At 52.1% G+C, this 23,672-nt stretch overlaps 1 protein-coding gene across 1 annotated transcript; it reads left to right on the top strand.

Annotated features, from left to right (window-relative positions):
- Positions 1-388: 388 nt before the first annotated feature.
- Positions 389-23,568, top strand: CFAP251 (cilia and flagella associated protein 251). Its single transcript, XM_055702332.1, has 25 exons — positions 389-411; positions 626-633; positions 2,080-2,267; positions 2,807-2,974; positions 4,055-4,164; positions 4,309-4,453; positions 4,596-4,736; positions 5,210-5,319; positions 5,807-5,915; positions 6,327-6,407; positions 6,841-6,918; positions 7,392-7,436; positions 7,761-7,978; positions 8,575-8,775; positions 10,573-10,820; positions 10,905-11,053; positions 11,844-12,017; positions 12,329-12,513; positions 13,031-13,145; positions 13,372-13,535; positions 16,423-16,513; positions 16,724-16,867; positions 19,514-19,722; positions 20,852-21,000; positions 21,925-23,568. Exons 1-25 carry the CDS (start codon positions 389-391, stop codon positions 22,071-22,073), a joined length of 3,402 nt encoding a protein of 1,133 aa, XP_055558307.1. The 3' UTR covers positions 22,074-23,568.
- Positions 23,569-23,672: the final 104 nt, after the last annotated feature.

Below are 23,672 nucleotides of genomic sequence, written 5' to 3'. Positions count from 1 at the left end.
GGCTGGTTTCTGCTAAGTAGTTAAATAGCTCTAAGGTGTATGGAAGAGGAGCAGCTAATGATGAGAGACCTGGAAGAAGCAGAGAGAGAGAGAGCGCCCTGGAGGTAGGAGAGACAAGGAGAAGGATGCAGCAGAGACAAGAAGCAGGGTGGACTGGCCTGAAAAGGATGAAAAAACAGCACGAACAGTAGATGAACTGTTGAAACCTTGTGGGGGATTGGTGGCTGTGCCAGGGCAAGGTGTGGGAGCTGCTTATTCAAGTTAACCTGGTGTGGGTTGGTAAAAGCCTTGTTGCAGCTGGCTAGTTTTGAGAGTGCTGTGACAGTGACCCATGAGAGGCTACTGCGTCTCCTAAATCCCCTGTGAAATGGCACTGGAAAGCAGTGCGATGTCCCTGTCTGCAGTTCCAAGGTAAGTACCCCCGTGGGGTCGTCCTGTAGGAGGGCTGGGCCTCTGTGTGGGACCACAGTGCCAACAGACTTGGGTTAAACAAGAATTTTTCCGTGCCCATGTCAGGTTTGGGAGCCTTTTTGCAAAAGGAGGGGCGTATTTGTAGGTGTTGCTGCAGTTTCTAAACAGGGGACCTTACCCATGTCTGCAAGCTGCCCCTGTATTGTCCCTGTAGGACAGAATGTAGGTGTAAGTACATGGATAAATGTACTTTTTTTGATAAATGGGTATCAACTGGCAGCTGAAATGTCACACTGTCTATGGGCTGGCCTTGGCCACGAGTGCTTGGGAAATATGTCTGGGTGTCCCAGCTGTGACCAGCGTTTACCCAAGCTGCAGATGAATCTGGGTCTAGGTAGCAGTCCAGGAGAAGACAAAGCTTACGGGACGCATCCTTCAGGGCCTCTGCATCTGTGCCTCCCGGGATAAAATGACCTAGAAAATCCCAGCTTTCTGTGCTGCTCCTGAAATGGGGTTGGAGTGTTCGTCCAGCCCCATCAGCCAGGTTAATTCCTCCTCTCGGTGAACTCATTTCCCTTTCGGTGTGGAGAGTGCCCGTGTGCTCCACAGGGCTCTCAGCTCTGCAAGGCTTTTGCAGAAGTGTGTCCCCTAACCATGTCCTGGCCACTGTGTCTTCAGCCTCTCTGCTTCAGTGTCCTAAGTGGGACAGGTTGAGTGAACCCGATGAGTGTAATAAACACGGATTACGTTGCAAAACCTACTGTGGATGGGTAAGGTCTGAGCTTCTTCCTCGGACCACTCTCAAACCTCTGCATAGGACCAGAGCAGAAGAGCAGCTGCTCTCATTTGGAATAAACAGGATTTCCATGCTGGAGAGCAGAGGTGACTCCCTGTACCGTCTGCAATTGGGGAATGTGGACTGGATGCTGCCAGTGGGAAGAAAAGCACCGTGTCTGAGCAAGCGTGATGAGCAGGTGCTGGCGTGCTGAGCGAGGTGGCAGAGATGGGGTTTACGGACCGAATCCCTGCTCCCGAATCCCTGAAACTCCCCTGATTTGAAGCAGCAGGTAGAGGAGGATTTGGGAGCAGCCGTGTTTTGGTGACCCCCCTCTGTGCAGCATCTTCAGGTGGAGGAGATGATGTGAGCACGAATTCCTTTCCTCTCCCAGCAGGGTACAAGGCTCTTGCTGGGCAGAAGGAAAAACAAATTAGATGTAGAAATTATTATTTGAGTGTAACAGGAAGGCTGAAAACAGTGTTGGGAGCACTTGGAGCCGATTCTCTGTGGTGCTGAGGGTGTGAGCTTGGAGTGATCCCTGGGGACGGGGTCCCCTGTGCGAGGGCCATGCTGGCAGAGAGCTGGGGACGCTGGGGGGACCTGGCGGTGGTTGGAAGCTGCTTTTTCTCATTTTGATTCTGCTTGTCCTGCTCAGGGGTGCCACGGGAGCAGAAGCTGCCTACACTGAACTGGGGGGTGGGGATATGGGGTGAAGATCCCTCATCCCATTCCCTGGGCAGGGCGAGGGTTTGGTCCCAAAGGGATCTGGTGATGCCGAGAGAGTCTTTGTCACAGCCGTTGGTAGGATTTGGGCTCGGGCAGGGTTGAAGGGCTGAATGTGTCGTCGTCGTCCCCCCCTCCCCCCGCTACCAGATCCCTGCTTTGCGCAGGGGGGCTGCGACACCTCTCCGTGGCAGCTGGTGGGACAAGGGGTCCCCTCCGTCTCTCCTCGTACAGCCGCCCACCCCCCCCCCCACCCACCCCCCCCGGGCCCCCCGGCGGTTCCGGGCTGTCACCGCGGCCGTCGGTTGCGGCCGTTGCCTGGGAACAGCAGTTGGATGCAAACAGAGCGGGAGCGGTGTGAGGGTGAGCGCGGGGGGTCCGGGGGGGGGGGGGCGCAGCACGGGGCAGCTGGGGAGGCACCAAGGCTTGGAAGGGGCTTGGGAACAGCTCTGTAGTGACCCCGGTGAGACCTGTGGGGCCACGGCCATCCCTGAGCACCCGTCCTGCCTGCTGGGGCCAAAGGGAGGGGGTTCCCCTTAGGGCCCCCCTTCCCACCGCTGTGAAAGCTCCTTGTGCGTGAGGTTTCGGTGTTGGCACAAATCCAGACCCGTGAAGCTGGACATGAAGCAGGTGCTGCCCAGGAGCAGCCCTGCTACTTGCACAGCCTGTGACACAACCCCATCCCAGGGACAGCGTCGGTGCCTGGGGGAGCCTGAGCTCAGCTGGTGTCCCCGGGGTGGTGCTGGGCTTGCTTGCACCGGGCAGGAGTGTCGCTGTCGCTGAAAAGGGGCTCTGGGAGCTGTTTCCCAGCTTCACAGGTGCCTTTTCCTCCTGCTGTGCCCAATTCCAGGTGCTTGTGCAGCCAAACCCTGAGACGGGCAGGGAGTGTTTCAGAGCATCTCCACGCCCCAGCACCCCGGGAAGAGGGTGAAGGTGCAGATGGATGGTTCATGTGAAGTTACACCGGAGGAGCCAACCCAGGGAAGAGCAGGAGCAAGCAGCAAGCCCAAGGAGACATCCCAGGATGGACACGCAGCTCAGGAGACCGTGCTGGCTGGGCAGGTGAGGACAGTGCCCACACAGGGTCTGTAGGCAGGTCCTGATGGGAGTGGAGCCCCCACCTCCAGGACCAGGGGGTAGTGTCTCCTGGATATGGTTTCTCCCAAGAAGATGTCCCCAGGGAGGTGGGGACCTTGCCAGCAGGGCTGGGCAGATGCAGCATCTCTGTGTAGTCTCAGCCCAGCCATCAATATTTGCTGAGTACTTGGGCTGCCTGGGGGTTGTGTGAGCAGAACAGAGGCCAGAGGGAACCCAGCCTGGTCCCCGCACTGGGTGAAATGTTATCCTGCCCTCGGAATCAGAAATGAGGTTTGTATCGTGCCTGAGAGATTGCTGTAGGAAATCAAGTAGCCCCATGGGGAGAGGCAAAAGCTGATGTGGATCCCAAGAACAAGATGAAGTGGCCAGTGCTCAAACTGGGAAAAGCCTGTCCGGGGGCTGCTGAGAGCTCTGCCACCCCGGTGCTATTTAACACATTTATTAATAGGCTGGCAAGGGGCCGAGGGAGGTGGTGGTGGGAATTTTGCCCTCACTTTCTGTCTGCTGGGCAGCAGAGCGGGGATTGCTGCAGAGCCCTTTGCACATCTCAGTCCCAGGACTTGATTCCCCAGTTTTTAACCTGTTTGCCGTTGCTCCCTCTCCACCTTGTGACCGTGTGCCCCACCGCAGCAGTCAATAACCATTGCACGGGGGATAGTCAGGGGATGGACAGCAAAAAAGCCAGACTTTGCATTCGAAAGACCTATAGGTTAGTTTTGGAGGAGAAACTCTGGCATCTCAGTCCAGGTGATAGGAGCTGTCTGGAAGAGGTGCTGGTGTGAGACAAAGGGTGCTGTGGAGGTGCAAAGAGGGCAAGGTCAGATGTGCAGGAAGAGAAGTGACTGGTGGGGAATTTTCCATGGCATTTTTTTTCCCCTGGCACATATCTGTAGGAGCAGAGTATCTTGGTATTGGAGCCTGCCTCAAGAGTGATGTAGGTTGGATCGGAGACGTGCTGGGGTGCGTTCCCACTAACCACAGGGCAGCCCCTGGATGGACCAGCCCAGAAGCCAGCATCCACTGAAACCTCTCTCCCTTTCCAAGGTGCCCCGTGCTGCTGCCAAGGAGAAGGAAGGAGCACCAGAAGATGCTGGAGCAGATGCACCATTGAGTCCCCTGGGGTCTCCTTCAGGGATGGAGATCCCAGGCACTCTGCCCAGCACCTGGGCTGTGAGGCAGGACACAGCTGCCTCAAGGACTGCCCTGGGGAAAGATGCTGCTGGGCCATCATGCCTGGAGGGTGCTGGACACCCTGGACCACCTCCAGCACCGCCTCGGTCCCAGCAGGGCATTTCCAGCCCTCGCTCAGGCTGCAGGGAGCAGGAAACCCAGCAGAGGAGCAAGGATGATGATGATGGGCATGATGGCTCTGCCAGCTTGGTGTGGGCAGCTGTGCCGGGGATGCTCTTCCAGCAGGACAGGCAGACCAGCCTTCACCCCCTTGTGAGTACTAACGGGCACAGTGCCATCATGATGGTCGGCACAGTACCTGGTGCTCCTCCCAGCTCTTTTCCAGCACTCCAGAGACCTTTTGTGGTTTCTTTATCCCGGCTGCTAAGAGCCAGGAGCCACCTCTTCCCCGCAGAGCCTGTCCTGGGTGTTTGGCTACAACAGCAGCCTGGCTGTGCACAGCCTGATGGATGGGGAAGACCGGGTGCTCCTCTACGTCTCCTCCCACACGGTGGTCATCCATGATGTCCTGGGGAACAGGCAGTACCACCTGCAGGTCTGGCATGCATCCCCCACATCTCCCTCCTCTTCCCCTTCTCCCAAACTCTCTCCCTCCCTCCCTTTTCCTGGTGCTCAGTGCTTAGCGGTCCCCTATAACTGAATTGAGGAGCAGCCCATACACGTGCATAATTTTGCTCACACGCCTGTTGTAATTCCCAAAGTGTGTTTGTAGAAGGCACTTTGTGTTGGACTGTGATGGTGCTCACGAGTGGCACGTGCAGCGTGGCCCCCTCCTCCCTGCTGGTTCTTGGCTCCGGGAGCTGCAGCCAGCGCCAGGCACAAGGATGGGGTGATGGGCTCGGGAGAGCCTGTGAAAAATGAGATGCAAAAGTTGGGCTGGAGGGATGGGAGCGCAGGGCCCTCGGGAGGGAAGACAAGGGGATCTCAGAGCAAAGCAGTCTGATGAATGCTTTGAAGAGCCACTGGGTCTGAAGCCTCCAAGGCACTTTGCTGCTGCTCTCTCCCCAGGGCCACACGAATGTCATTTCTTGCCTGTGTGTAAGTGAGGACAGGCGCTGGGTTGCAACTGCCGACCAAGGGCCAGATGCTCTGATCATTGTGTGGGACTCCTTCTCTGGGTAAGCTCCCAGGAACCTCCTCCTTGGAAACCTCCAGTGTCCGGTAAATCACTTAAGACTGACTCCAGTCTCAGCTAAGTGTGACATGGGAGAAACAGGGGGACAAAGTAAATCATTAAAGGAGCCAAACCCAAACAGAGGGCTTCATTATCCTCGCATCACCCAGACCCATAAGACACTGAGATGGGGCTGAACTCCCCCAGACTAAATACATCATGTCTCCAAGCTGTAGTGTTTCCTTAAGAGATCACTTGTGAGTGATTGTATCTTGCATGAGAGCTTGCTTCTCAGAGCCATTTACCTGGGAGGAAGGGATGGAGAGGAAGTTGAGCATCAGTCGCAGTGCTGGCTGCTCCTGCAGCAGCACTGGCATTTGCAGACTCCTTCCCCCATGCAGACTGGGGTGGGCTGTGTCATAGATTTCACCAAGCAATTGCCTTGAACCCCCTGTACTGCCGTGAGCACCCACGGGGCCTCTGTTCCATAGGATACCGGTACGCACCATCTTCGAGAGTCACCCAGAGGATGGGGTCGGTGCTATTGCTATTTCCCAGGATGCGAAGTATCTGGCCACCATTAGCTCTGGTACAGTGCAGGTAGAAAAAATATCTCCTCTTTGACAGCTTTGCAGGGTGGATCCCTGGAATTTTTTCCTAGTGCAGCCCAGGGGAGGGGGGATTAGGATGGGGAGAGCAGAAGGGAGGTGGAGTGGGTTTGCAGAGTGATGGCTTGGTTTTGCTGATCCATTGGAAGACAGACCTGGATTTCATTAAAGTAAATGTTGCAGAGTTGAGAAAATGGATCTTAAGCTTCTGACTCCAGTGCACTTTAACTGAAGCAATTTCTAGTGTTATTTCCTGAAATCAAGTGTTCTACTGCTGGTTTTATCCTGCTCCACCACTTTTATGCCCCACCATCCACTGCAGCTGGAAAGAATGGGGTTCACCTGGCTCCCCCGAGCTTCCAGAAAGTCACAAATGTCCCTTGGGTTTTCCCTTCTCTGCCAGAGAGTTTGTGTTTGGAAGTGGACTTCGCCCACGGAGAAACCCATGTGCAGCACAGAGCTGAAGCCTGAGTTTGGGTACCAGGTGGGTGACCGCAGCCGAGGGGTTCAGAGGAGCCTGACTGGGCTGGACTGGGCAGCCCTGTTCTCACCTGCTCACCCATGCCCCCCCCCAGTACAGGGCTGCTGGGCAGATGCTGGCTGAAGATGGGAGGCAGGGTCACACCCCATCCCTGCTGTGCCCCAATGCAACAGAGCATCTTGGGGATGTTATTGGTGCTCCTCCACTGGCTGACAGGCGTGGGATGTGGAGGGGACCCTGGTGGGATGTCCTCCACAGCAGCCCTGGCACTGCCCTGCGCACAGCTCTGCTGTTTCGCTGGGCATTTGGCCTCTGTATTCAGTTCAGTGCGGGTGGTGGAGCGGGTTTTGGATAAAAGCAGATGTTTTGCATGAAAGACTAAGCAGAAAGCATTGCTCAGCTTGGTGTTAATGCGAGGCTCACCTTTTAATTTCAGGATTATGTCATTTTTAACCCTCAAAATCCCTATGAATTTGTCAGCAACAGCAAAACCCAGGTGATATTTTACCTGTGGGTAAGTAGGGACGTGGGAAGCCAGATGTGCTCCCACAGGGCTGGGAGGTGGCACGGGAGACCGCACGCTAGCAAAGCAGTGTGGGCTGGGGGCCAGTTGTCTGCCCCCCACTGGGGTCACGCCTGGCAGCTTTGCCGCTGCCCTCCCCTCTCCGCACTCCCTGCCCTCGCTAGACTTGAAGGTGGCCTGGGCAGCACATCGCTGGGGTTGGTCCCAGCTGTGGTAGCGATGTTCCCTGCCTCTCCCACCCCTGCCTGCCCATGGGCCCTTTGTGTGCCTTATGCCAGCCAGTAGTTTTTGGGAAAGGGTGTTTTGTGCTCTCTGGAATGTCTTGGAGCCCTTCTGCCCTAGAAGCCCTGCTTTGGTCACCACAGTGTGGGATCAGTGCCCAGGTGATGGGGGGGGAGACACGCTGGCACTGCAGGACACGGTTCCAAAATGCTTGTCCTGGACCTTCTCTCTGCTTTCCCCAGGGCAATGCTGGTTTGCAGTATGGAGCACCACTCCTGAGCAGCCAGGTGAGTGCAGGGGGGACCAGAGCATGTCACCCTCTTGGCTTTCCTCCCTTCCCAACCCTTTAAGAAAAAACAGTGGCTGTGTCCCCAGCCTGCCCCCCTCAGTCTCCTGAAGGGGCAAGCCAGGATTGCCTGAGCTGAGGTCAAGAGGGGCTCTCTCTCCTGGAGATGCCCCACTGCATCTTCTCCTGGGGCTCTTGCCTCTGATGGTCCTGCCGTGGGACAGGGAGGGAATGTCACACGAGGGCCCAAGCAGAACCATCTCTGCTTGAAGAGGGGAGATCCAGCGCCCAGGATGAACGCAGAGCCCTGCTGCTCTCTCTGCAGACCTTCAAGAGCACGGTGGGACGCTTCAGCCAGTCGGTTTTTCATTTTAACAACTTGCAAGCTCTGACGGGCACCTCGGCCGGGAAGCTGGTGGTGTGGGACACGGTCGGTCCCCACATCCCCTCCAGGGAGCTGCGGGCCAAGCCGCACAGCGTGAAGGCCATCAAGTTGGTACCGATACAGAAGGACAGCCTTACCGTGCTCAAGGTGTTTGAGAGGTAACGGGACGGCAGTTTTCCGTAGCTGTAGGGTACAATCCTTGGACATCTCAGCCGTGAGAACGGCAGAGCTAACGCTGATGAACTACAGCCACGTGCTGCAGTTTTAAGTCACTTGGCAGCATCTGAGGACCAGGGAAATTCATGCAGGGAAGGACTGCTGATTTATGAGTTATTGCTGCGGCTTTTTCCAGCAATGAATTTAGCTGGAGGAAAAAAAAAAAAAAAAAAAAGGATTGAAAACTCGTGGTGATGTGATGCCAGCTGGGCTGGAGTAGCTCGGACACTGGGCCACCACGGTCAGGGAGCATGGATGAGCCTTGCTCAGCCTCCTGGCCTTTACCGGCAGAGGGAGCAGACAGCCACCAAATGCCTTGACAGCCTTGGGGACAGGGCAGGGGACACTGCAGAGTCACAGCAGAGCCTGGTGCTCTCTGCACAGCCCTGGGCTTGCCCCCTGCACAGCTGTGTGGGGCTCTTCCCACACACCATTGCGGAGAAAAGGGGAAGCGATTTGTTTCTGTCCAAGGATGCTATCCAAGAAATATTTGGGAGTTCTCAGTCTGTGTTGATTAAAGGCTTTCCCCTCCTTGCAGCTGCATAGTAACAGGTGATGTGAAAGGTCAGGTTAAATTCTACGATGGGCAGCTGCGGCTCCTCACCTGCTACAGCCACAGCAAAGTGGGTTCCATTCAGTCCATCTCCTTCTCCAAAACCCCTCCTGATCCTGCTGGGGAGGCACTGGGAGGATCAGGAACCACCTCCTGCGTTGCTGGCAGCCAGCCCTTCATCACCAGGTGAGTGCCCCTTCACAAACACAGGTCTTCTGCGTTTGCCCTGCAGCTTGAAAGCTGGGGAGGTGTTTGGCTGGAAGCTGCCCCGTGGCCTTCTGCCTCAGCTGGAAGGTTTCAACCCTGGACTTCTGGGCAGGACAGGGGCAGGGAAGGAACATGCCCCTTTATCCCCCTTCGCCACAGATTTTTGAGTATTGGTCCCACCTGCCCACCAACAGAGAAGCAGCAGGCTGTCTTCTGGGCAGCCCCTCTCTGTCTGCAGCCCCCAGGCATCACCCAGGGGCTGCGAAAACCCTGGTGGGCTCCAGCACATCCTAAATTCTGAACCTGATGTGATGCCTTGTTGCGGGTGAGGGAAGCATTAAGACAGGCACAGGGATGATCAGCTGGTCCCGGGGTGCACAGCTCCTCTGTCACGTACCCGGCACACCAGGCAGTGCTAATGCTGCGCCTCCAGCTCCCACTGGGCCCCTTAATCCCCCCCTGCAACCCCTCCCGTGGATGGCTATTTCCAGTTAGATGTTATCAAGGCTGGGCAAGCTAATTGGGGCAGTGGTGGTGCAGAGATGCCCCAGCGGTGCTGGTGCTGGGTTGCAGCACACCCACTCATGAGCTTGGGACAGCCCCAGCCTGCCTGCCAGCACCTCGTTCCTTCTCTGTGTGATGTAGCTGTGCCTGAGGATTTATAGGGAGTCTGCAGGCCAGATGAAGCTGTTCTGTGGCTCAATCCAGCCTGCAAACCATATGTCTGCCACTCCTGTTAAGGCTCTCCTGGAAACGTCTGTTCTCAGCCGCACATGTTTTCCAAAGAGCCATGTGGGACAGATTCCTCTCCAGCCTGGAGCAGCGCCCTGGGGAACGGTTTAGTTTTCCCTGTCAGTCTCTGTTGTCTCGTCCTTCTTCCTGGGTCACTGCTGCAGCTCCCGCTGCTTGCAGCTGCTCTGAGCAGCACAAAAGGCAGGAAACTCAAGGGGAAGGCTTGAGCCTGCTTGTTTTGCCAGGCTGGTGGGATTGGGTATGGCTGAAGACCCTAGCTAAGGCATGCAAGAGACACAGCATCCTTCAGCGTCCGCACCAGATGTGCATAAACTGATGGCTGTCATGGGCCATCTAGCAAAGAGGCTGGCTCCCGCTCATGCTGCTGATGTGATGCAGCCACTCGTGTCTGTGCAGTGCCTAGGTCTTTGCACAGTCCTCTTTTGACCCTTTAACTGGGCCCAGGTTCTCAGTCCTCAGGTGGACTGATGATTATATGCGTGTTCTGTAACGTGCATAATTATTCAGATGTCTAGCTTTACACATCACCAACGATGCAGTGGGATCCTCTTTGCTGTGTTACGGTCAGTGCGGCTGAGTGGACGGACAGGCAGCTGCTCTGTCTGTGGTGCGGGACTGAAACTGTCCTCTGACCTTGTCCGTGGCAGCATGGTCAGCATGGAACCATTGACAATGGTGGCATGGAGACATGTGAAAAGACTATTCAGAGTATCTTCAATTGCTCATTTGTCCATCTCACGCACCAGTGACTTGCAAATGGCAAAAGCTACCCAGATGTCATTCATCTTCTGGCTTGCCTACCCAAGTAGAAAATGGAACTGGCTCCAGTGTCTGCCCATGGAGATTTACCAGGTCGTGAATACAAAGTGCCACCTGCCTTCCAGGTCAAAAAGTGTTTGCATATTGCAAAATTTAAGTGATTGTCCAACTGAGTTTCCAAAAAGACTGGTGTGTAATATAGCTTGGAGGGACATGAGCCAGCTAGTCTGATTCATCAAATTCTGTTTCTCTCACACTAAACAGGAACTTTATCCTTTCAACCTCTGATGCAACTGTGCTCCATGTTGCAACAGATAGGGCAAACTTTGAAAAAGTCATGGAAGAGGCGACGAAAGCTGTGAATGCCATCGCCTGTCACCCCCGGGAGGCACTCATTGCGGTGGGGAGTCACTGTGGGCTGCTGAAGGTGTGGGACTACCAGCAGCCTCAGTACCTCGTCAGCAGGATATTCCCCAAGGCTGGCATCCAGTGCTTGTCCTATGACCCCAAAGGTATCCTGACCTCTCCACGTGCCAAGCACTGGGCTTCCTGGGAGGAGCAATTGTGGGGTGAGAGTTTTCTGGCATGCCTTTCAGGTTATTTTCTGGCTGCTGGTTTTACTGATGGAAGTGTTTACATCCTTGATGCCATTTCCCTTCAGTCCAGCTGCAAAGAGTTCAAGTTCTCTTGGGGTCCTGTGACTCATATTAGCTTCTCTCACGATTCGGAGTACCTCGCAACCGCTGTAAGCTTGTTTTTTCCTCTCGGTGATTTACATGTGTTGCTCACGGTGCAGCTTTCAGTGGGACTGGGAACTGCCGGCCATCCCGTGAGGCTCGGCGGAGTGAGTGGTGCGGAGGGCTGGCCCTCCCCTGGGGCTTCATGACTCTGAAATGCTTTTCCTGGCTTGAAGAGTCACTCTTGCAAAAACGTCACCAGCCACAGCCGCTCCACAGACCTGCTGCTGGCAGTGTCCCATCGCCGACTTTAGTGACAAGCCGTAGCTCTGCATCCATCTGTAGGAAGGGCTGTAGCAGGGGTTTCTTCCTGGCTGGTGCACTGCAACGGGGGTTGCTCCCTTGGTCCCATGTCTCGGTGTGTAAGCATTGAGGGAGTGTTGAAGCAGTTCGGCACAGAGGTTTTAGCAACTGGTGATTATCTGTGCAAAGAAAAAGATTCTCCCTTCATGCATGGATGCGAGGGCACAGCAGTGGGAAGCATCTTCCTCGTGATTTCTGGGGAGTCACCAAACTTGATCTATTGCCCCTCTGCTGTGACAGCACAGCAGGCAATGCCTCCAGCCAGTTAGGGTGCTCCGGCCAGGCTGAGGACCACTGCTGTGCTGCCCTTGGGAGTAGCTGCCCCAATCTGTCTGACCCAATGCTTTATCCTGGCCGTGACTCTAACCCTCCTGGTGGGACTCACCAAACTGGAAGGGCTGAGCTAAGCCCAGAGGGGACGTGCTGAGCTGTCTGCTGCCAGCCAGGGGATGTGCCCAGGCATTGTGGCTTGTTGACCTTTGGCTGTTGTTCCAGGATGAGAAATACTCGGTGACTGTTTACAAGAGAGTCTGGCGAAATGGGAGAAGATGCTGGGAACACCTCGCAGGGCTGCACTCCCACTACAAACCCATCCGGAGCATCCTTTTTGGGGTCCAGTTGGACAGCAACAAGCCCAGGCTCCTGAGCCTTGGGGAGGACCGGCAGCTGGTAAGTTGATGTGAGAGTCTAAGGGGCGGTGGAGATTTGTGGTTAAAGCTGGGGGGCTGGACAGGGGTATTGAGGGAGACTCAGTCTTTGGTTATGCAGCTCCCAACCCTCCCCCCACCAGCTCTGTCACAAGGGGGTTGTTTGTCAGCCTGGTCTCAGGGCAGATCTGCCCACGGTTCAGGGCTAAGACTCTGCTACTGTGGACTACTTGCTCTGGGGGCTGCAGGAGAAGCTAGATCCAGTCAATCCGCAGGGTCCAAGATGCTGGCAGATCACAGGGGAGTTACTGTGTTTCCTTGTCTTTCCTCCAGGTGGAATATGACCTGAACAGCAGCAGCAAGGACCACCTGGTGGTCTTGCACAGGGACCGGGTAGAGCAGATTGCTGTGCCCCTGTGCTTGGCTTGGTACCCACAGCTCAGCACTGAGTCCTTTATCCTCACTGCCAACAACTGCTACAAAATGAAGCTCTACGATACTACAACCAAAATGTGCAGGTGAAGGAGAGGTTCAGGTCTGCCACTACCTGTGAGCCCCACCCTGGCTCTATGTTCTCCTCTGTCTGATGTCTGCCTTACTCCCACTCGTGAGCCTGTATCTGCCCATCTGTGATCTTGGGATGACTCTAGGGCCGCCAGGTTGCTCCATCCTTGTGTCCACTCTGCTGTTAACTAATGTATCATCTAGTTAGGTTGTGGCTGCAGGTGGGTCTCAGTCTGCCCAGCACCTTGGGCTTGAGACACAGCAGTTGGGCATCAGGTAAAGAGACAGTATCCCACATGAGCAAAGCACAAGGACTGAATGATCCCTGAGCCCTAAATTCCTCTTCTATCCCCAGTGTGATCCCTTCTAGCCAGGGACTCGGCCCTATCCTGTCCTCTCAGCCAGTGATACAAAGTCTTTGCCACCACCATACCTCCCCATATCTACCCATCCTCGTGCACAGCACACTGTTCAGAGAGGGGAAAGTGCTTCGCAAGCCCTAGAATGGATGAAAATGTTGTTTACCTTTAGGAAGACCCTTTTGGGACCGACTTATGGCTCCCCATTGGAGAAGATGCAAATCCTCCCAACAACAAACACTACGGACTCCCAGAAACACTATCTGGTGTACGTTACAAAGGACAAGGTACGGAGCCCCAGCTGTACAAGAGCCCCCACTTGTAAAGGTCCTTTGGGGAGGTCCTTGGGGTAATTTCACCACAGTCAAAACTATGTGTGGGCTGGTCCTGCCTGAGAGCTGAGCGAGGTCCTGGGAGGAGGGCGCAGCACTGCCCCAGCGTGCAGCCCTCCCCTGGGTCCCCCAGCCCTCCTGTGGGACCCCCAGGCCTCCCAGGCTCCCTCTTTCCTTCCAGGTGGGCTTGCAGATTTTACCAGTCGATGGCAACCCCCACAAGTCCTCAGCTTTCATTTGCCATCCGGGTGGCGTCTCCAACCTCGCTAGCTCCTATGATGGGCGCTACGTCTTTACAGCGGGGGGCAACGACTGCACTGTTATGAAATGGGAGGTCAACCTAAAGTGAGTACCAGAGGAAGGAGAAAGGAGTCTTGTTATGGCTTTCTACAGCTGCTTGGCCAACGCAGCTGAAGCAAATTTTCCCCAGCATTTACATTGAGAATGGGGCTTTTGTCCCAAAAGGTCTCTGTTTGTGTCCAGAGGAGTTAAAGCCAGGTGTCCCAGCTATTTCTGTGGTTATCCCGGTGTAGAGGGCAGTGCCCCACTGATGGGGCAGCACAGCAGGAGGCTGCGCGGGTAGTGTTTCTTTGCAGGGCTTTCTTGAGCACAGGTCCTTTTGGGGCAGGTGGCAAAGCAGCTTTACCCTCTTCCCAGGCCAACAAACCACATCTGGCAGCAGGGGTCACAGGGTGGAGGACAGGTCCCAGCACTCATGCAAGCAGAAGAAAGCAGGAGACCCACCACATGCCGAAAGGGGCATGAATCAATGCTGGCAGCATCTCTGCCCAGCCCTGGGGGCTGCCAGCTCCCAGACACCTGGCCTGCAGCTGGGTTTGTTACCAGGGGCTTTGTGCCCTGCATTCACACCGGGTTTTCAAAAGCCCTAGCTCAGCACCTACAGACAGCTTGGCATGGTGGGCATGTGCCATGCTGGGGGTGGTGGCCTGGTAGTGGGGTCAGCTTAGATCGTAATGACCCGTGTGGCCCCAAGTAGCTATGTGGGGTGGCAGCTGGAACAGGAGGGATGCACTCTGGGGGGGGCTTTTCTTCCCTCTATGTAGCCACATAGTCAATAGGGGGATTAAACCAGCAGAGCTTGCAGGTGGTGGCCATGAAACCTATAAAATACCCTGGTCTGGGAAGCAGTACCCAAATGGTAGGAAGCTGGGCAGAGGATTTTTTTGGGTCCTTGTGAGGGCCTGGCCAGTGTGATGGGAGATTGTCAGGGTTAGGCAGGGGATCAGAGGAGCGGCACTGGCTGCAGGAGGGGTGTACAGGGTGGTTGCTGATACAAAAGTGTCCGCTCTCCAAATGGGATCGGCCAGCATTTGCTAGGAAATCCCCCCAGCATTTGAAGACTGGATTTAGGACAAGCCACCTTAATCCTATAAAGCTTTGCTTACATGAGTAAATGGACTGCAGTAAATGGGGTGGCTGGAGGACTGAAGGCTGCTTTTGCAAATGAGGATTTCCAGGCTTTGGCATGGAGTGTCAGTGATAAACCCTGCCAGGTTTCTTCTGCTTCTCTCTGCAAGTGTGCAACTTCCCTCTGCCAATTCCCTTGGGCAGTGGTGCCAGACGTGTGCTCCCACATGGCGGGCAGGTAACACAGCAGGGGCAGGATATATATTTTGGTTTCTTTGCGTGTCAAGGACCAAAGCTGCTCGTTGCAATACATGGGCAGGGCAGAGGGCTCTCCCCTTGTGAGCGAGGCTGCAGAAGCCCAGTAGATACACATGTACATGGAATGGGAGCAGGCAGCTGCGAATGAGCTGAAAACAGTTGAGGCGGCACAGAGCAAGCTTCACCTTCACCCTTCAAGGACTGGGAAGGGATCTTAGCCTGTGCCAGAGCTAGAAAAGATAGATAGCATCGTTTGGTCTCTGTCAGTCTGTGGCTGGGTTGCTTTTTGGCCTGCGTGTCACCCCACTAGCACAGAGCACATCTCCTGGTTTCGGGCAAATCAACCCCATGGGAACTGGCTTTTAGCCCTTGCTCCTATTTTCATCTTTTGGAGAGCACCTGTAAAACTGTTGCCCCGCACCTTCCTAGGACAAAGGCTTTGTGGTTAAGACATCATGTGCTGGTCCTGCATAAAACATTTTTTTGCAGGTACTGCTCACTCAGAAGAAAGCCCAAAAGGTGCTGAGCCAGCTCACCTTCACGTGCCAGAACAAAGGAAACCTGAGTGGGAAAGCAATGGGCTTATTTATTTTCTTTTCCACTTCGTGTGGCTTAAGCAGTCGGGGGTCAGGATAAGCGACATTTTAAGGAAGGCAACAGAATATAAATGATCCTTCTTTATAATGGTTGGCCAAGGTCCAGGCAACATTGAATTTCTATGTAATTTGTTTTCAGAGTGAAGCTCTTGATGAGCTAATTATCATTTTATTGCTGCTTCTGGCATCGTGTGCATCTCCACTGTGTTTAATACCCAAATAACTTAATTATGAAAAAAAGCGTGAAGCTTGCAGAAAACCCAGTGGAAGCAGTACTACAGAGGTGTGCGTGAAAGCTGCAGCCTTGCTGCCAGGCGTGGGGTATTGTGTGGCAACGCTGCGCCATGACTGTGCTACCAGGCTTGGTTTCCTTTTTCATTTGCACAAGCTGAACAGATTCTTTTGGCTCCAACTGCCTATGAAATTGAAACAAAGAGGTGGTACCCCGACACTTTCAGTTTAATGTAGGCTGCACCTGTGCCACAGTCACCCGCCACAGCAGAGGAAGTAGAGTAATGAATTGCACTGAGTTATTGGGGAAGAATGCGTTAGGTCAAGGAACAGGGAGCTTAGGTTTGTGTGGTTTATTGCAGACACTGAGCCCCAGCCCTCTCTGCATGTTTAAAATGCTGATCTAGCTAATTCATCTCCCTCAATATCTCTATAAGGAAGCAGAAAAGCTAAATGCCAGACACCAAGCTCAAGTCCATGGAAAAGCTCCTGGCTCCCAGCCCTGTGCTCATTCCACTAAACAAGAGGACCATTCAGTAATAATTAATTCCCACACTGTGCTATTGTATGTAAAACCTGGGTATGAAACATGCTGTAGAAGTGCAGGCTGATGATAAAATAGTACATGGGTCAAGGCAGTGCTTTTCTTTCCTGAATTCTGAGGCCGAGGGATTTTATTTATTTATTGAAAGTGTCTGTGAACAACAACTTGAAAGGGAAATGTGAAATCTCTCCTCACATGAACCCTTCCTGTACCTTCTTTTCTCTGCTTCTGCCAGTGCCTTGGATGCTGCTGCTTCCCTGGGTGGGGAGGACTTGATCCCCTTCTACAATCTACTGGATGGTGGCAGAGAAGGCGAATTCTTCAGGGTAATTATGCTCATCATGAACACTGTCTGGTGACATCTGGCTGGAGTTTAAGATTCATTTATACAGGCCTGACATTTCTTTATTTTTTGTCCAGCTCGCCTTTAACAAGCAATCTCATTGATATGGCTGTTAGTCTATCTTAAAAGGAGCCTTATCTTCCGTGCCTGTTGGTAACTGAACTTTACAGTATTTTGTTTGAATCCCTCACAGGAACTGGAAGACTATTTTTACTATGCACAGCTGTGCAGCCATGGTATTGATACGCTGGAGACCAGGCAGGTGTCAATGCATATTCCCTTGGAGGAAATTCCTTCTGTAATGAGAGCAATGGGATTTTATCCATCAGAGGAAAAGGTTGGTCAGTTGTTTTTATTGTTGTTATTAAAAGAAAAAAAGAGCAAGACTGATTGCATTTACCAAGTGTCCTCAGGGCCAGATTCTGACCATTGTCATGCTGGATGGCTCCAGAGTACGTTTCCTGGCTTCCGATTTATTTAACCTGGTCTGCATCGATATAGTAGTGGTCAGAATCTGGCAGCAAATTCCTCAGAAAGTAGTGATTCCTCCTGAGAGAGCTGGGCAGCTGCAGGGACAGGCTGAGCAAACCTGGAGCCCCATGGCTCAGAAGTGTTCAGCACAAGGTGACCTCGGGGGCTTCTGGAGGTTGAGTGCTCTGCTACCACTGCAGGGTGGGTTTCTTCAGAAGGTGAAGCAAGAAACTGAGCAAGTTAATGAAGGAATCTTCCTTCGGCTCCCAAGGGCAGCAGCCTCCAGCTTTCCATGGGCCAAAGTACCTTGTGTGCAGGCAGTGATGTGCTTTGGTTTCTCTGTGACTTCAACTAGTGACTGAGCTGCTTCATGTGCAGCGTGGGGTTGGTGGGCCGTGGGCTGAGTCCCTCCAGGTCACCCTCTGTGTGTTCCCAGCACGGGGGGAATGTCCAGCTCCATGCAATCACTCATTTGGACATCGACAGAGCCTTTTTTTTTTTTGTTCTGCCTGGGCCTGATGAAAGAATTATTTTAGATGGAGACAGCAGCTTTTATTCCTACGGAACTTAAAGCTCTTTCACAACTGATAACCTCAGCAGGAGTCTCTCTCAGCTTGCCTTTCAGATTGCAGCAGTAGAGCTTCCTATCAAACATTTCTCTAGAGCTTTTTAGCTTCAAATTTTGCAGCAAAGACAACTGATTTAATAAAGGTGCTGCTTCTTCCCCTTTTGCGGCTGTTTCTACAAGGCAGTCTGCAATTGTATACAACTCTTGTTTGTAATGTTATAACCTGGCAAAAGGGTAATTAAAGTACTGGATCTGATGCAAGGAGATTTAAATAACGACCTCTTTGCACCAACTTCGACACAGAAGGGGTTCTCCCAAGGGAAGTGGCACATCACTGTGCTCCCTTCATCTTTCTGCGGAGGAGGCTGTGCTCATCTCTGCCATTGCACAGGAGCCCCACAGGCTGCTGAGACGGTGCTGTGAGTCAGTGTCACCCCATCTGCCCAGGCACACTGTCTGCCAGGAGAGCCAGCAGATGGGAGGCAGGACCTTTGCCGCAGCCACCACCTACCAGGCTTGCTTTGCAGCCCCTGCAACCAGCAAATGTCTGTCCGAGCCAGGGCTGCTTTGCCCTTGTGTCAAGCTGTGGTGTTATCCCCTCGTAGTTTGTTAGATCTTTTCCTTGGGTTTTTTTCATTTTTGCTTCTTGGTGATAGAGAGAACATATTCCCCTGGAAAATGTTTCTGGAAGAGTAACTGTTAAACAGCCCCCCCAGCCCCAAATCAAAATTAAAACAGGGTTTCAGGCATGGAAACAGAAGTGGTAAGCTGTTGTGAAATCAGGCAACCTACAATCTGCTTCCTGAAGCAGGCAGGACAGTATTAAAATCCAGAGAGAAAGTTCATCTCTCTCTGGAGTGTTTAATAAAGAAAAAGCAGAAGGGCGAAAAGGCAGCTTGGGCTCACTAGCAAAGCTTTTGGGATTTGGCGTTTTTCTTTCGTAGTTCAATGGGGCTGACATAAAACCTGATCCCAGATCAGCCAGAGCTGAGTGAAAATGACTGTTATCGCCTGGTGTGACATTTGTTACAGGAAAAATATATGGCTGAGATTTCCCTCTTCCCTGGGCTTCATTCAGTGGAAAAACTTGTGACACAAGGACAAAGGCCCAAGGCTGAATGCAAAGTCCTCCCCAGAGAGATCTTGCCCCAGTTTCCCTTCCTGGGAATTAGCAGGCTTGGGACATGTTGGCATGGGGAATTCTCCCAGCGTTTCTCTGCTGCCCGTGTATCTCTAAAGGGCATGAGTACAGCAAAGGCACAGAGCAGATGCTGCTTTTCGGACACACATCTGCACGGCTGCCAACTGGACTGACTCACAGCACCAGACTTCAGCAAAACCGCTGGTATCCAGCACAGCCAGTGCTTGTCCTTTTGCCCGAGAGCAGCATGGTCCAGCTGTGCAGGATGTCAGCTGCACTGAGCAAACTTTGGGTTTGGCTTGTGCAGTGGCAGAACCGCACCAGACACACATCAGACAGGGCGGGGGGCAGATTAATTATGCTGACCAGGGTATGTGTGTACTGTGTGCAGCCTGGTTATGTCAGAACTTTCATGCATGTACTGCTGTAGTGGGGTGGTATATTTACTGCTTTGTGGTTTGTCTGCCCACTGTCCCCAGAGCGGACACACAGCTGTGGCAAAGGTACTGGTAACAGCTGCAAAGTCACCAAGTGCTTAGTGGAAGAAAATAAGAGGAAATCCAAAATGACTAGTTATCTGCTACCCCCGTCTTTACCCAATATCGTCATAACAGTAAGCGTGTAACTGTTAGCCATGTCCATCCTCTCCTGATGAGGGCTAGCTCATTACTGGGATGTGGTTGTGGCATCTGCGGTACCAGTACGTGCACGAGTATGGTACGCTGGCAGTCATGAGATTGGAAAGTGGCCTGATGCTCTTCACAAAGAAACCACGTAATGATCTGTTTTGCTTTGATCTTTAGATTGAAGAAATTATAAATGAAGTAAAATTCAGCAAGTATGTGGATACTGGAGAACAAGTGACAACAATCAGTTTTGGGGATTTTATCAAACTTTATATAAATCATCGACCCGTGTTTGGCTTGTCAATGAAAAGAATACAACGAGCATTTCAGGTTCTTGGTTACGATAATGAGAACGGAGACAAAGTTATTGACAGAGGAGACTTACTGTTGCTGCTTCAGCACAGAGGTGAGTTATTTCTTTTCTAATATTAGTTTTATGCTTGCTAGTTCTGCTTTCAATTTCAGAACGTATTCACTGCAGCAAAAAATTAATCTGGAACTATAGCTTGGTAACCAGGGCAGGCGTGCGGAGCCACCTGTCGTAGGATTTTAAATTGAATAATCACATCTATTGTCTCAGCTGCACTTCTTTTACTGCTCTGGAAATCTCTGCTGGCCTGAGGTATCTTGTCAAATGATGAGTACGGATCTTGGCAAATTGTATCCTCCTTTCAGTATACCCTTACGTGAATCACTGCTCCCTCCTCCAGTCACACCAGCTCTGGAAAGGTAGTATAAAACTAAAAAAAAAAAAAGGGGGACAAGAAAGGAGGGATGAAACTGTTCTACCCAATGTTGTCTATTTATGAATGTTCGCACCGTCCCTGTAAATAACTAACCTTTCTCACACTGGTTGAATCCTCAGTTTCCAAGGATCTTTGTGGCAAGGAGTTTTACCAGGTGATGTACCGAGTAAAACAACATTTCCCTTTACCTGTCTTAATGCTTAGCTGCACTTTTACAACAGGAGCAAGACAATGGAAGTTAGTTATTTACCTCTCTATGGCATTGGCTGTAAGCATATTTATATACACCTTTACAGCGTTCTCCATGATTCAGCTGAACTAAACCATCCCACCTTTTCAGTCTTTCACACATATTCAGAGCATGAGTTGGCCGCTAACTGGGAACAAGTGCTATGCCCAGGTTATTCCAAGGCACTAGATCAAGACTTTCCTGCACGTCCTCTTCGTCCTCTATGTGGAAAAGGCTACAGCAGGGCTGCGCGGACTGTGGTCTGCCCTGCACCAGCAATTCTTTGGTGGGAATGGAAGCTTGAGCCCCTGCAAGGGCAATGTAGCCTAAAGAGCCATCTGCATCAGAATGTCTCCCTTTGATAAACATTTTTGCCCCAAACCCAATATGCAGGAATGATTTTCCTTAGAACTGAGGTTCTCTCTGTGTGTGGATCATGCATTTTGATCAGTGATGTGTATCTCTACCTCAGAGAAGCCGAATCCTCTTTCAAACTGTCCTGTTTTGTTTGTACACTGTTCTTGTTTGAGTTGCCTTGAGTTCCATCACCATAACCCAAGAGGCTGGTGTGGCTTTGTTGTGTACAGGAGAGCGTATGACAGAGGAGGAGCTGGTGCAGTGTCTGAGCACCCTGCTGGGCAGGCGTCCTGGGGAAGGAGGATCTGGATCAGGCACCTATGATCCCTCAGGTACAGGATTAGCATTCCACACAGCACAGAAGCAGGATTGCTTCAGTTCCCAAAGAGGATAATTTAAATTGCAAACCCATTACCCTGTTAGGCCAAGAGCTGTCAAAAATGCTCAGACACGATTGCAAAAATAGTCATAGAGCTCAGATTGTCCTTCATCCATGCAGCAATTGCATGGGTGTATCTAAAAATAAATGGACAATGAAATATAACTGGGACCGGACAAGATTACACTGCTGTTTATCTGATGGCTTGGAACTGAAATTAGAAACACATAGTGGAAGGTTTACAAGCCAAAGTCCACAGGCAAAAAGGAATCCTACAATATGCAAATTACAGTGTTGATTTCATCCAGGCAGCAATGCCCATTGTAACGGAGCTGTTGCTAACTACTGCATTTGTCTACAATTTATGTCCCAGTCTACACCAGTCTAGAACAGCAAATTGCAGCATTGATTTCAGCCAGCTGGCACTGCTCATTATAATGGGAACCGCCAGTAAGCACCACAGTTTTGTACGATTCATGTCCCAGTCCACACCAGAACAGCATCTGGTTAGGGCCGTTGGCAGTGGGCCACATGCAGGGAAGGTGCATCTCCAGAAGGGAACTGCCTAGCACTGCAAAGCCACTTTGAAATCCCTGGATTCTTTGGGATCCTAAAATCACATCAAATCGCCGAAGTGTAAAAGTTGGCCCCTTGACCCCTCTGAGGCAGGGAGCGCAAGGTGAGACTCGCAGCCTCGCGATTCGATCCCCAATACAAATGCATAAAATACTAAGCTAGTAAACCAACACTTTTTCATGATTACTTCGTACATCTTTAAAGGCATTCCATCCACTTACTGCAGCTTAAAAATTTTACTGATCTGGAAAGCCATTTTTACATCACTGTTGTGTTTTGTGCTGTTGTTACTGCTCTCCAGGTGCAGCAGCTTTGACTGAAGAAGGAATTCCAGCAGCAATCACAGCAGAGATATTCGCTGCTGACATTCTTGGCTTGCCTATTCCTGAACCAGAAAAAAAGAGCAAAAAAAGAGATGAATCGTTGATCTACAAAGACTCTTTATCATAGCTGCCTGTTTTCTATGCATTCCTACTTTCCAGTCTCCTCAAATACCTGCAAAATTTGTATTTTGTGTTTATTGTGTTTATTACAAATTACCGTTTGTAATAAGTTTGCATAGTTTCACATTAATCAAACTCTAGAACAAGCCCTAGTTTAGTGCATGCCACAAACCTGTGAGATCAAACCTATGCAGGGATGCGCTGGGGTGGCTGTAAAGAATGAAACAGATGGCCACCCCATCCTTGGCTGGAACCTTCTGAGAATTCATTTCGGGCTAGTTTATGCCAGATGCAGTCTATTTTCGTTACATTAAGACAGCATTTATTTGTGAAACATGACAGCAAAAGAGCAATGTAAAAGTATTGTATTGATTAAATACATTGATAAGTGTAGCGTACGAAATGCTTGGATAGGTTAGAATGGATTTGTAATGATAAATCCAGCGGACCTCAGTAAAGAAAGGAATGCTGTGTTATACATTAAAACCAGGTTTCCATTTTGGCCTTTAAACCCCATCTTTTTTCTTTCTGAAAGTAGCATTTCCAATTAGTAGTGTAATACCAATGGGACGGCATCTTACTGTGTTTGTATAAACAGCATAATGAGGCTGATATAAGTTGCTGTAGAAAGATCAGTGAAGTGCTGTTGAACACGCTTCCTTCTTTACATCATCCTCAGCATCAATTTGAATAATAATGTAGGCCCTTAAGAAGTGTTCCTTTCGGTGGCAATGTTTTTTAAACAGAAATTGCTGTTATGTACTCTGAAAGTACCTGTGATTGTACAATTAGTACAAACAGCAAGGTGTGCAATAGATGCAAGTTAAGGAAGGAGTCCAGCTGTACTGTGACCGCAGTACACCGGGTATGTGACAGGAGAAAGTTTCTGGAAGAGGCTCTCTTTATTAACTGATATTTTCATGCGCTTCTACAAATCCGCGTTGGAGCAGATCCTCTGCTACTTAAAACCTGCCTAATTTCACGGAAATTACTGACATTATTTTAGGCAGTTGAAACACCATACACACACACACACAACCCAAATAATCTGCCTATTGCAGATTTATTAAGTATCCTGTTGAACGAAGCAGCTGCTTTGCCCAACAGGAAGCATTGCTCATCCCCACGTCTGCAATACTGTCACAGCGACTTGCACAAGGGCTGGACGGTGCTGTCTCCCGGAGCGGGGCTCTGCTCCGGTATCCCTGCACCGAGCTGAAGCCCACCGGGTCGGACGTCTTTCACCGGGGAGCTCCCCGGAGCTGCTCCGCACCGCCCGGCCGGGGAGCCGCGCTCCCTGCCCGCGGGGTTCCCCCCGCCCTGGGGCAGCGGGCCGAAGAGGGAGCCGCGGGGCCGGCAGCTGCCTCGGAGCTCTCCCCGGCACAGGCACCTGGCCCCGGGAGGGGCTCGCCCGCCGTCCCGCGGCGGCTGAGGGGAGGCGGCGGCCCCTCGGCGGCGGGAGCAGCCTCGGAGCCAGGCGTCCGGCCCGACCCCTTCATCCCTCTCCCTCCCCGGCGACAAAAGGACACAGCCGGCCTCGCTGTCCGCCGGTCCCTCGCCGTCCCCGTCCCCTCCCACCGGCGCTCCCCTCACAGTCCCCGTCCCG

This window comes from Falco cherrug, chromosome 1 (genome assembly GCF_023634085.1).
Source record: "Falco cherrug isolate bFalChe1 chromosome 1, bFalChe1.pri, whole genome shotgun sequence".
In the NCBI taxonomy this organism is placed as follows: domain Eukaryota; kingdom Metazoa; phylum Chordata; class Aves; order Falconiformes; family Falconidae; genus Falco; species Falco cherrug.
Note: the sequence above shows the minus strand (reverse complement) of the source record. Positions and strands in the feature narration are given on the sequence as shown.